Raw genomic sequence first — 12,832 nt, forward strand, 5'->3', positions numbered from 1 at the left:
TACTAAAAATACAAAAATTAGCCAGGCATGGTGGCGCATGCCTGTAATCCCAGCTACTCAGGAGGCTGAGACAGGAGAATTGCTTGAACTTGGGAAGCGGAGGTTACAGTGAGCCCAGATTGTACCATTGCACTCCAGCCTGTGTGACAGAGCGAGATTCTGTCTCAAAAAAAAAAAAAATTTAGCGAGCATGATTGCACCAATTCACTCCAGCCTGTGCGACAGAGCAAGACTCTGTCTCAAAAACAAAACAAAACAAAAACCACAAAAATTAGCAGGCATGGTGACACGCACCTGTAGTCCCAGCTACTCAGGAGGCAGAGAGGTGGTAGGATTGCTTGAGCCCAGGAGTCAACACTGGAGTAAGCCATGACACTTTTATCCAGCTTGGGTGACAGAACAAGACCCTGTCAAAAAAAAAAAAAAAAAAAGAGTTGATTGATATTGCAAACCAAAAGCCTCTGTTAAGACAGTATAGGAAACTAGTGGTCAAATTGGGGCCTAGCAATACATTCAGAAGTCAAATGCTACTTTTCATTCTTTGACTTGAAACACCATTTCTTCCAGGATTGCAGCTAAAGTTTTCATGCATTTCTTGGGGTGTCGGGAATGCCTCCAAGTGCATCTTTTTGTAGAAAGTGATCATGGAAAAGCCAGGCTCTGACACACTTTGAGTCCTGTGGATTGGAGAGAAACTTCAAAATTACTCCTCAACCTGACGACCCTAGTGTATAACTTGCTCAGCCACAGGACAGGCAGTTTTTCTTGATTTTATGTACATCTTTACAGGGGAATTGGATTATTCGTTGTAAAAATTCATTGCAGTTTTAGCATTTCACTCACCATGGAGTTCCTGGTTTTATCCTACTTCACTTTTTCCAGTTGATTGCTTTCTTGAGTCCCTAGTAAGTAGTTCGAATGCAAAAGAAGTTGGAAATTTTAAGCTAAAAACAAGTTATTTTGAAGAAGAAAAAATCCTGAGAATTTCATTAGAAGTAGTTCTTCACCAGTAGACAACCAATCAACTGTAAGTTCAGGCAGGCGGTCCTGCTGCATCAGAAATGTTTAAAGGCCTGTATTCCCAGCTACTGGGGAAGATGGTTTGAATCCAGGAATTCAAGGCTGCAGTGAGCTATGATCATGCCACTGCACTCCAGTCTGGGCAACAGAGCAAGACCTCTCTAAAAAGAAAAACAAAACACACACAAAAAAAGAAAATGCTGAAAGGATTGCTTTATTTTCTACAATAAGTAAAAATCCTCCAGAAAACAGGAGGAAAGGAAAGGGAACTGATACTTGTGTGTATATTATGTGCTAAACATTTTATACATATTCTTTCTTTTAATTTTAATTTTTTTTTTTTTTTTTTGAGACAGAGTCTTACTTTGTTTCCCAGGCTGGAGTGCAGTGGTGCAATCACGGCTCACTGCAGCTTCCAACTCCCAGGCTCAAGCGATCCTACTGCCTCAAGCCCTCAAGTAGCTAAGCACAACCGTGCCGGGCTAATTTTTGTATTTTTTTGTGGAGACGGTTTCGCCATGTTGCCCAGGCTGGTTTAAATCTCCTGGGCTCAAACAATCCTCCAACCTTCACCTCCCAAAGTGCTGGGATTATAGGCATAAGCCACCTTTCTTTCAACCTTTACAATAACCTTTAAAGTAGCATTATTTCTATTTTATTTTTTTATTTTTGAGACAGGGTCTCGCTCTCAGGAGTGCAGTGGCATGATCAAGGCTCACTGCAGCCTCAATTTACCAGGCTCAAGCAATTGTCCCACCTCAGCCTCCCGGGTAGCTGGGATTACAGTTGTGCACCTCACTATGCTTGGCAAATTTTTTTATTTTTTGTGGACACGAGGTTTTTCCATGTTGCTCAAACTGGTCTTGAATGCCTGGTCTCAAGCGATCTGCCTGCCTTGGCCTCCCAAAGTGTTGGGATTACAGGCGTGAGCCACTGTGCATGGCCATATTTCCATTTTAAAGGAGGAAACTGGCCGGGAGTGGTGGCTCATGCCTGTAATCCCAGCACTTTGGGAGGCCGAGGCGGGCGGATCACGAGGTCAGGAGATGAGACCATCCTGGCTAACACGGTGAAACCCCGTCTCTACTAAAAATACAAAATATTAGCCAGGCATGGTGGCGGGTGCCTGTAGTCCCAGCTACTCGGGAGGCTGAGACAGGAGAATGGCTTGAACCCAGGAGGCGGAGCTTGCAGTGAGCGGAGATGGCACCACTGCACTCCAGCCTGGGCGACAGAGCCAGACTCTTATCTCAAAAAAAAAAGAGGAAACTGGGCCGGGCGCGGTGGCTCACGCCTGTAATCCCAGCACTTTGGGAGGACGAGGCGGGTGGATCACGAGGTCGGGAGATCGAGACCATCCTGGCTAACATGGTGAAACCCTGTCTCTACTAAATGTACAAAAAATTAGCCGGGCGTGATGGCGGGCGCCTGTAGTCCCAGCTACTTGGGAGGCTGAGGCAGGAGAATGGTGTGAACCCAGGAGACGGAGCTTGCAGTGAGCCGAGATCGCGCCACTGCACTGCGACAAAGTGAGACTCCGTCTCAAAAAAAAAAAAAAAAAAAGGAAACTGAGGCTTAGAGAAGGAAAGTAATTCAGCCAAAGCTCTCTATAGCTGTCTGGACAGAACTATCCAAATCTGGCTAACACCAAAGACTGTACTTAACCCCAGTTCGTTCATTTCAGACTAATGACAACCTATGAGATCCCTGTCTTTTTTTTTTTTTTTTTTTTTTTTTGAGATGGAGTCTTGCTCTGTCGCCAGGCTGGAATGAAGTGGCGCGATCGCGGCTCACTGCAACCTCTGCCTCCTGGGTTCAAGCGATTCTCCTGCCTCAGCCTCCTGAGTAGCTGGGATTACAGGCACACCACCACACCTAATTTTTTTGTATTTTTAGTAGACATGGGTTTTTGCTATGTTGCCCAGGCTGGTCTTGAACTCCTGGGCTCAAGCGATCCGCCTGCCTCGGCCTCCTAAAGTGCTGGGATTACAGGCGTGAGCCACTGCGTCTGGCCAAGATCCCTGTCTTCTCAATGAGTAAACTGAAGCTCAGATAATGTAACTTGCAGAAGGCCACACAACTAATAAGTAGTGGAACACTGGGATCCCAATTTAACAATTTCAAAACCCTATCTGCTTTAAAATCTCATATCTATCTACAACTATATAAATATCTGTCCACCTAAGATCCTGAATTAGATGTTTATTAGTTAGTTGCAAGCAGGGTTAGAATTGCCAAAAAGCCCTGATACAATTGTTTGCCTCTAACCACACAGCCACCTATACAGGGTCTCTGTTCTGTTTGACCGGATACCTTATTTCATTGCTAATACTGTCCATGTGATCAGATTATTCAGTGGAACATGTTTGAGTCCCCCACTGAGAATAGGAAAAAAAAAAAAAACATAAACTTACAGGGTTTTTTGTTTTTGTTTTTGTTTTCGAGATGGAGTCTCGCTCTGTTGCCCAGGCTGGAGTGCCGTGGTGCGATCTTGGATCACCACAACCTCCACCTCCCAGGTTCACGCGATTCTCCTGCCATAGCCTCCCGAGTAGCTGGGACTACAGGCGTGCGCCACCATGCCCAGCTAATTTTTGTATTTTTAGTAGAGACAGAGTTTCACTATGTTGGCCAGGCTGGTCTCGAACTCCTGACCTCATGATCCATCCTCCTCGGCCTCCCAAAGTGCTGGGATTACAGGTGTGAACCACTGCGCCCAGCTGTTTTGTTTTTTACTTAATAATTAACATAGGGGACTTTTGTGACCAAATGTGTTGGGATTTCTTCCCACCACCAACCAAGTAATTAATTTTGTAGTGGACATCAGCTGAGTGTCCTTTAATTTAGTGTTTTTTTAATTTTTATTTTTTTTTAGAGACTGGGTCTTGCTGTCACCCTGGCCATAGTCTAATGGTGCAATCACGGCCCACTGCAGCCTCGCACTTCACCTGCCTCAGCCACCATATACCTGGAGATAGTGTCAGATATCACAAGTTGAGGGCTTGGTCCTCAAGACTGCCCCCCACCCCAAGTAGGTGTCAATCTTAAGTTTTAGGTTATGTGATCTGTCTTTTTGACGAACTGTTTATAAATCAGAAATCTCAAGTCCTCCTTTTTGGGTTTAATTTGTTACAGTGCCTCACAGAACCTAGGGAAACATGTTTATTATAAAGGATATAGATGAAGAGATATATGGAGTACGGGGGAAGGAGAGTGGAACTTCTGTGCCCTCTCTGGGCATGCCACCCTCTAGGAACTTTTTTTTTTTTTTTTTTTGAGATGAAGTCTCACTCTGTTGCCGGAGTACAGTGGCTGGAGTGCAGTGGCGCGATCTCAGCTCACCGCACCCTCCGCCTCCTGGGTTCAAGCGATTCTCTTGCCTCAGTCTCCCAAGCAGCTGGGATTACAGGCACCCACGACCACACTGGGCTAATTTTTTTTTTTTTTTTTTGTATTTTTAGTAGAGACAGGGCTTTCACTATGTTGGCTAGGCTGGTCTCAAACTCCTGACCTCAGGTGATCTGCCTGCCTCTGCCTCCCAAAGTGCTGGGATTACAGGCGTGAGCCACCACGTCCGGCCAACTCTCTAGGGACTTTTATGTGTTTAGCTATCTGGAAGTTCTCAGAACTTTGTTTTTTGGAGTTTTAATAGAGGCTTTATTTTATGTAGTCATGATTGATTAAGCTATTGACCATTACTGAACAACTTAACTTTCAGCGCCTCTCCCCAGTCCCCGGAGGTTGGAGTGACAGTGTGGGTGCAGATAAAAGTCCCACACCTCTAATCTTTATGGTCTTTATGGTGACCAGTCCCATCTTGAGGTACTAATACTTAGGGACTGTCAGCCATCAGTCATCTCATTAGTATATAAAAATACATTATTTTGGGGTTTTTAAGGATTTTAGGAGCTATACTTCAGGAAACAAGGTTGAAGACCAAATATATATTTTGTAATATCACACCAAGATCATAATTTTGTAAATCAGTGTTCCCTAGATTTTGCTGAGAGGTGAAACCAGTATATGCAACCCAGATTAACCCCCTAGATAATATCAGCGTTTACATAGAGTTTAGAGTACCCCTGGTGAAAACTGATTCCTAAGTAGGTCAGGTCACAGTAGTTTGTTAATGGGGATACTTCCTTGTCTTAGAATCACTTCCTCCTGCTCTGAAGGGAAACTGAAATGGATTTAGTTCTTCCTAAAAAATACTGTGCTATATTTTAGCCTTTTTTCTGCTGGCTTATTTCATTTTATCTCATGGCTTCATGATCATTGGTGTCTCTCTCCTTTATTTTTTGAAGATTCTGACACTTTCAAGCATTTTCCAGTTACTGCCAAAGCTTAATGAAGTTAAAGATATTTGCAGTGTTGTATAATTAACTCACATCCATAGAGTTCAGCGGCAGCTTTTAATGGGTTCCTTCCTATAACTAACAATCTCCTGCTTACTCGTCTTAAAAAGTTTCATCTTCATGTGGTCTCTTTTTTTCTTCTGCTGTCCCTTCCTCTTCCTCTTTCTCCTCTTTAAAGCAGCAGGTTGTTTTACTTCTTGATTAGAGTATTTTCACAAGTGGTCACTGTTTTTGAGAAGTCTCCAAGAACTTGGTCAAGATTAGATCATTGTATTTGACTAAAATGTCAAGCCCTGGCAGGAAGGTGATTACTGAGGCAATGTCTTGTTAGATAAACCTGCATTGCATGTATCATTTCCAAATTTTAGCAGACTAAACTGTGCAGCATTGTTTGAATTTCCCCCTCCAACTCACTCTGGCTATTAATATGCCTTAGGAGATAGGTAGCTGGCCGTTCTCATTGTTATATATCTAGCAGTCTCTGGAGGAAAGAGAACTCAGACCTGGTAACTGAGAGCAAAATATTTATACAGACACAAGAATGGGGGTGGGCAGGAAGGGAGGGTTGTAACTGAAAAAAGCCAGACCAAAACAGTTTTGACAACTTAAATTTATTATAACTGCCCAACAAAGGAAGTAGAGTTGGAGGTTTATCTGCAAGAGGTTTTTTTTTTGTTTTGTAGCTCTACCTCTTAATTCATTATTCATTTTATTTTATTTTTTGAGACAGAGTCTCGCTCTGTCACCCAGGCTGGAGTGCAGTGGCACAATCTTGGCTCATTCCAACTTCTGCCTCCCGGGTTCAAGCGATTCTCTTGCCTCAGCCTCCTGAGTAGCTGGGATTACAGGCGCCCTGTCACCACGCCCAGCTAACTTTTGTGTTTTTAGTAGAGACGGGGTTTCTCCATGTTGGCTAGGCTGCTCTCAAACTCCTGACCTCAGATGATCCACTCACTTCTGCCTCCCAAAGTGTTGGGATTACAGGCATGAGCCACCATGCCCGGCTTTAATTCATTATTGTTAATATTTTTGAGACAGGGTCTTGCTCTGTTGCTCAAGCTGGAGGGCAATGGCACCATCATGGCTCACTGCAACTTCAACCTTCTAGGCTCAAGCGATCCTCCTGTCTCAGCCTCCCAAGTAGCTGGGACCACAGGTGCATGCCACCATGCCCAGCTAGCTTTTTTTTTTTCTTTTTGTAGAGACAGGGTCTTGCGATGTTGCCCAGGCTGGTCTCAAATTCCTGGCCTCCAGCCATCCTCCCGCCTGGGCCTCCTGATGTGCTGGGATTACAGGCGTGAACCACCAGACCCGGGTTAGCTCCACCTTTTAATGGAGGAGAATGATAAGCAGGTTGAAAATGGTGAGGTAGGATTGGAGAAATGCATTATCGTAAAATATTTTTTAACTGGGGGCCCATGTTGGGAGTCGCACGGTTACTCAGAGAAGGATCCAGTACTAGCATTAACCAAGGGAGAAAGATAAGCTGTGGGGAAAGGGCTAGTGATTCAGGAGTTGGAATTCCAAACATTTTCCATAGCTTGTCAGGAACATTTGTGCAGACCTTTGGATATATAGAGAGGGATTCCGTCTGCTGATAAAATGAGCGCTGGGTTTACCAACCTTAGGCCTTGGCTCACCCCTGATCCTCACCGCCGGGCAGTGAGATGGACGCGTTATTTGCCTCCATCTGGTGGACTGCGCTCTGCGCTTCCAGAGGTGGAGCAATTGTCCGCCTCCGCCCGGCCAGCACGTGCGGGAGGCTGGATTTGAACCAAACAAGTTATCTGTGTACCCCACGCCTTTGCTTTTACCCACTAGGCGGTAACGTGATTTCACGCCTGAGAGTTTCTTGGCTGAACAAGGTGGAAATCACTGGTTTCAGAGATTGGAAATCACTGGGTGCACGCCCCTGGATTCTTTCCCTAGCCACTCGAGGCCGTCGCACTTGCCTCGACGTCTCTATTCGCACAGCGCGCAGTTACCACCGCCCCACTCCCACCGCGCCAGCCTGCGGGACTCTCGGGCTTCCCTCGGGCGGTGGGAAAAGAGCCTCCCGGGCTGACTCTGCTCGGCGCGCATGGCTGCCAGGGGAAAGTATTGTCCTTAAATCCAGAGCGGCGCTACGCGCAGGGGAGCGATCTCAGACCGCGGCGGAGCATCGGTGATCCCAGGGCCTGCCGCGTTCCAAGGCAAGCGCTAGTACTGCGAGCAGACAGTGGTCACTAAGAAGTCATTACCAGATTGGCTGGGGGAGTCCTAGGGATCCGGGTCCCGCCGTCCCTCACACCTCCCTCCGCGTCCTTCCGGACCCCAGGGCGACGCCGACCCGGCCAGGGGAGCCCGGGGGAGGGGGCCGGGCCGGGGTGGGGCGGGCGCGCGTGCGCGAGCTGTCAGACCGGCCCCGCCCCCGCGCCCCGCCCCTCCCCTCCCGCCCCTCCCCCGCTCTCCGGGTGTAGGGCGGGCGGGCGCTGCGGCGGCCGCGGCTGCTGCTTCCTCGGGCCATTTTGCTGTGGAGCGGCGGGGAGGAGGAGCCGCCGAGGAGACCCCGGGCGAGGAGCTGCGAGCCGTAGGAGGCCGCGCGGACTCCGGGCTTTCCGCCGTCGCGGGGATCTCGGGGGGCAAAGGGATCGCCGGGGAGGGGCACCAGAGAGCCGCGCCCGCCGCGCGGAGCGCCCCTTCGCGTCCCCTGCACCATGAGCTGGGGCACCGAGCTCTGGGTGAGTGAGGGGCTGGGCCAGCGGGCAGATGCGGGGCGCGCGCTGCGTTTCCCCGCGGCCTGGGGAGGGGGCGCGGGCCGCGCTGCCGGGCGGAGGCGAGGGCGCGCTGGTCGGGGTCCTCGCGGCCTGGGGAGGAGGTGGGGTTCCAATCCCCCTCGTCGGCCTTGGCCCGAGCAGGAGGTGCGGGCCGGCTTGTCCTTTGGGGGCGAGGGGAGTTGGTGCGGGTCCCCGGCGGCCTGAGGAACGGCGCGGGCGGGCCTCCCTGTCCCCGGCGCCCCGGAGCGGACGGTGTGTGTCGGGCCGAGCCCTAATCCCCCGGGGCGAGCCGCGGATGCCCGGAGAGGGCCGGGACCGGGCGTGGGGGCGTGGAGGCCCCGGCTGCGCGGCGCTGCGTTGGGTCTCGGGGCGCCCCGGCCGCGAGTTCTGTCCTGGCTCCGCGGAGGCGCTGGCGGATCGGGCACTTCCCCGGGGGCGGGGCGGCCGGGGCGAGCGCCGGGGGTCGGGTTTTGGGGTGCTGGGGCGAGAGTGCGGTCTTCGCTCTGGAGGCGAGGACTTCTGGCCCGTGGCGGCTCCGGGCGCACTTGTTCTTTCGGGGTAGCTCAATCCTGAGTGGGATGTGGGCACTGCGACGTCTGGTCTGGAGGGGAAAGTGGGAGTTAGGGAGAGATCTTACGTGATCTACCTCAGGAAGAGGCGTTCGCGGGGTCAATGATCTTTAACGGTTGCTCGGAGAAGAGTTTCCAGTGGGGAAAGTTGGCGGTGAGGGGCGCCTCGCGGGGATGCTTGGCCGGGGGATGCGCACGGTAAACGGGCAGCCCTCAGGGCTGAGGGCCGTCCCCGGAAAGGCGAGGGGCTGGCTGTGGATGGAGCTCTTTTCCTGCCGTCCCCGGATTCCTGGGGAAATCACTGGGCAGGGGATGGGCAGTGCAGCGGCCCGGGAAGGAGTAGACGAAATCTCAGTTACTGCACTGAAATGCCCTCAAGATGAGCCATTTCCCAGGATGAACTCTGAAGTGCCTGCACTACCTTTTGGAATTCTATTTGCAAAGGGTGTGGAGGAGAAAGTGTAGGGTGGTGTTGCTATCTGAGATGAGGCCAAGAAATCTCATGTCAAAATAAAACAAGGTTAGAGCAATTACAGAAACAGAGCACATCCTCCCTTGTTTTTGTTTTGTTTTCTTTTGCTTTAATTGTTTTTACATAACCATTTGTTAGGTACAGAAGCAGCTACAGTTGTTACTACCAAAATCCTGAGGGCAATCGCTCCCTTAAATTAAGATAATTCATTTTATAAACATCTTCTGCCTAAAAGGGATTCATGACAAAATTTCCGCTGATGTTTACAAGTATCCATTTTGAAAATAAAATAGTTTAAAATATTTGCACACACCAGTTTAGGCAAAATCTACCACTTTGAGTACCGTATTGAAGTTTCTTTCCTCTTCTAATCCTTCCACTCCCTTTAGCTCTCTTTAGCTTATCTGGGGTGGGGAAGCAAATCAGAAGTAATCTTTGTCAAGACAGTAGAAATTGTGGCACAATTTTTTTTTCACTTGTTCAGACAGGTGGATGGAATTATGGAGGGAAAATGTACAATATATTTCTGAGTGAAATAGGGACCGAACACAATACCTTGGTGGACAGTTCAGTGATGTTGGTGAATGGGATAGAATATAATTCCAAAGAGAGGCAGTGGCTATGAGCAAAACTGCTAAAACAGCGGCAATTGCCTGCATTATTCTGTACATTTCTTTTTGAGGGTGGAGAAGTGGGAAGGAAGGCAGGGTTAGGAGTGATTGAAAATAAATGAGAGAGGCCGGGCGCAGTGGCTCAGGCCTGTATTGCCAGCACCTTGGGAGGCCGAGTCGGGAGGATCTTTTGGGCCCAGGAGTTCAAGAACAGCTTGGGGAATATCTGGAGAGGCCTCCTCTTAAAAAAAAAAAAAAAGAAAAAGAAAAGAAAAAAGAAAAAAATAATAAATGGGAACTGGAATATATACAAATATTAATGATATGAAATCTTAGATTTGCTTCACAATAATTTGGGTTGTTAGTAGATGGGAGATAGTGAGACAGAGTTGGCCATTATTGAAGCCAAATGCTGAGTACAGAAGTATTCATTACACTATTCTTTCTAGTATATATATTTGACATTTTCTACAATAAAAATAATTGGAAAATAGTTTTAAAGAAGGATGTGAACTATTTGTAATTTTTTCACTTGACAATTTTATGAGGAAGAATGAATCAGTTAACAGTTCTATATATGCAAGTGTATGGCAATGAGGAGTTTTTAAAAAGACATTCTTTTTTTTTTTTTCTTTCTGAGACGGAGTCTTGCTCTGTTGCCTGCCCAGGCTGGCGTGCAGTGGCGTGATCTCGGCTCACTGCAGCCTCTGCCTCCCAGGTTCAAACGATTCTCCTGCCTCAGCCTCCCAAGTAGCTGGGACTACACGCGCCTGCCACCATGTCCAGCTAATTTTTTTGTGTATTTAGTAGAGACAGGGTTTCGCCGTGTTGGCCAGGCTGGTCTCAAACTCCTGAAGTCAGGTAATCAGCCTGCCTCAGCTTCCCAAAGTGTTGGGATCGCAGGCGTGAGCCACCACGCTTGACGTTAAAAAAGACATTCTTATGAGTACCAGCATTTGCCTTTGAGTAGCTTACAGTTTAATATAGGAAAAGGAATGAACACATGATTGTGCTACTAAGAGAAATGCAAAATCTAAGTTTTCAGGTGAAATGCAAAGATGTATAAGGCTTAGTAGCTTTTGAGATTTAAAAAAACTAGAATAATGAAGGATTATGAAAAGTAAACCCCAGTTTCTCCAGTGGTCAGAGACTTGGTGATGTGCGGTACATTGGGTAGCCCAGCGGAGGGCAGTGATTAAGGGTTTTCCTTGAATGGTGGCTTTGGAATCATGCACATGTATAATGAGATAATGATGGGGCGCTCAAGCCGAACTTGGCAGAATTATTCTTCTAGATGGAGAAAGAGCTATGGTTTGGGTGGCCATGAATTATTTGTAACAGGTGGTTGCAGCTTTCAGGGACCTTCACAAATACTATCAGATTTTACATACATTTTAGGACTTCAGGTTAAAATCAATACAGGCTTTTAGAAACTACAGGTTTCTAACGTGCATTTTACACTGAAGACCTGCTCCTAAGCCACATCCTGCTTTGTAGAGGGAGTAAAACCTTTCTCTTCCTCTTTCTTTTTTACTTTTTCTTTAACCCCTCCATAGAAATAAACTTTCTTTTTTTTTTTTTGAGACAAAGCTTCGCTCTTGTTGCCCAGGCTGGAGTGCACTGTCACGATCTTGGCTCACTGCAACTTTCACTTCCCAGGTTCTAGTGATTCTCTTGCCTTAGCCTCCTGAGTAGCTGGGACTACAGGTGTGCATTATCACACCTGGCTAATTTTTTCTATTTTTAGTAGAGATGGGGTTTCACCATGTTGGCCAGGCTGGTCTCGAACTGCTGATCTCAAGTGATCTGCCCGCCTCGGCCTCCCAAAGTGTTGGGATTACAGGTGTGAGCTACCTCGCCCAGGCTTACATGGCCATTTTGAAGTGATTGGGTTATAATAAAATAGTTTACAGCTCTTCATAACATAGCTCTTCATAACATTGCCTTTTAATCAATTTTCAAAATTTTTATTGAACAACTATGGTGTGCACAAGACACCAGTCTGAATCTGTTGTAAGTTACATTATATACATTGAAAGATATCTACGTGGAAGCATAGAAAGTAGGTTTTACCTCTAGCTTGTAACATCAGAGTCAAAAGAAAAATGTTTGTATGTAAAATTAACCAAAATACATTTACTCAAGACTTGTTAAAAAGGCAGTGTTAGTAAGGTAAATATGTTCACTGACTTGTTGAAGTTGTGGCTGGTTGTTGGAGAAATGGCAAAGCAAGAGTTGCTTACGTTTGAATGTTTTTTTTTTTTCTTGCCTACTTACTGAGGGAAGTGACAGGTTACTGAAGTGTTAGTTCAGCTTTTTATTAGCTTGCTCATTAGTGTGAAGTATGAATAAATCCATTGGAAAATTAAGCCTTCCTCGTAATTATTCTCTTTGCAGCTAACAAATTATTCAGTGACAGAACCTGGTTTTGCTGCCTCCTAGTATCCTCTCTGTCATCTTTATTTATTTGCTCTGGTGCTAATGAGAAATGAAGTATGTACAAGAAAGAGAACAGAGAAACCTGAATAATGCATATTGGTTAGCATAGTAAGAAGCTACCTGTGGGCTGGGCGCGGTGGTGGCTGACGCCTGTAATCCCAGAACTTTGGGAGGCCGAGGCGGGCAGATCACGACATCAGGAGTTTGAGACCAGCCTGACCAAGATGGTGAAACCCCATCTCTACTAAAAATACAAAAATTAGCCGGGCGTGGTGGTCCACGCAGGTAATCCCAGCTACTCGGGAGGCTGAGGCGGAGAATCGCTTGAACCCGGGAGGCGGAGGTTGCAGTGAGCCGAGATGGCGCCATTGCACTCCGCCCTGGGCTACAGAGCGACTCTGTCTCAAAAAAAAAAAAAAAAAAAAGAGCCACCTGTGTTGATTGTATGTAATTTTTTTTTTTTTTGAGACAGAGTCTCACTCTGTCGCCCAGCCTGGAGTGCAGTGAGTGGCACGATCTCGGCTCACTGCAAGCTCCGTCTCCCGGGTTGACGCCATTCTCCTGCCTCAGCCTCCGGAGTAGCTGGGACTACAGGCGCCCGCCACCACGC

The 12,832-nt window shown here is 47.5% G+C and overlaps 1 protein-coding gene across 29 annotated transcripts in view; it reads left to right on the forward strand.

Moving 5' to 3' along the window:
* The first annotated feature begins 7,775 nt into the window (after positions 1–7,775).
* Positions 7,776–12,832, forward strand: part of FNBP1 (formin binding protein 1) — a 157,042-nt gene continuing 151,985 nt past the window's right edge. For 24 of the 29 annotated variants that reach the window (XM_034929268.3, XM_034929270.3, XM_057303116.2 and 21 more), the window contains exon 1: positions 7,776–8,095. In XM_034929268.3, the coding sequence (XP_034785159.2) occupies positions 8,072–8,095 (24 nt within the window). In that variant the 5' untranslated portion in view covers positions 7,776–8,071. The remainder of the gene's footprint in view (positions 8,096–12,832) is intronic. The other 5 variants (XM_055117121.2, XM_034929278.3, XM_034929276.3 and 2 more) reach the window with 2 other exon arrangements.

The sequence above is a fragment of the Pan paniscus genome, chromosome 11, assembly GCF_029289425.2.
Source record: "Pan paniscus chromosome 11, NHGRI_mPanPan1-v2.0_pri, whole genome shotgun sequence".
In the NCBI taxonomy this organism is placed as follows: domain Eukaryota; kingdom Metazoa; phylum Chordata; class Mammalia; order Primates; family Hominidae; genus Pan; species Pan paniscus.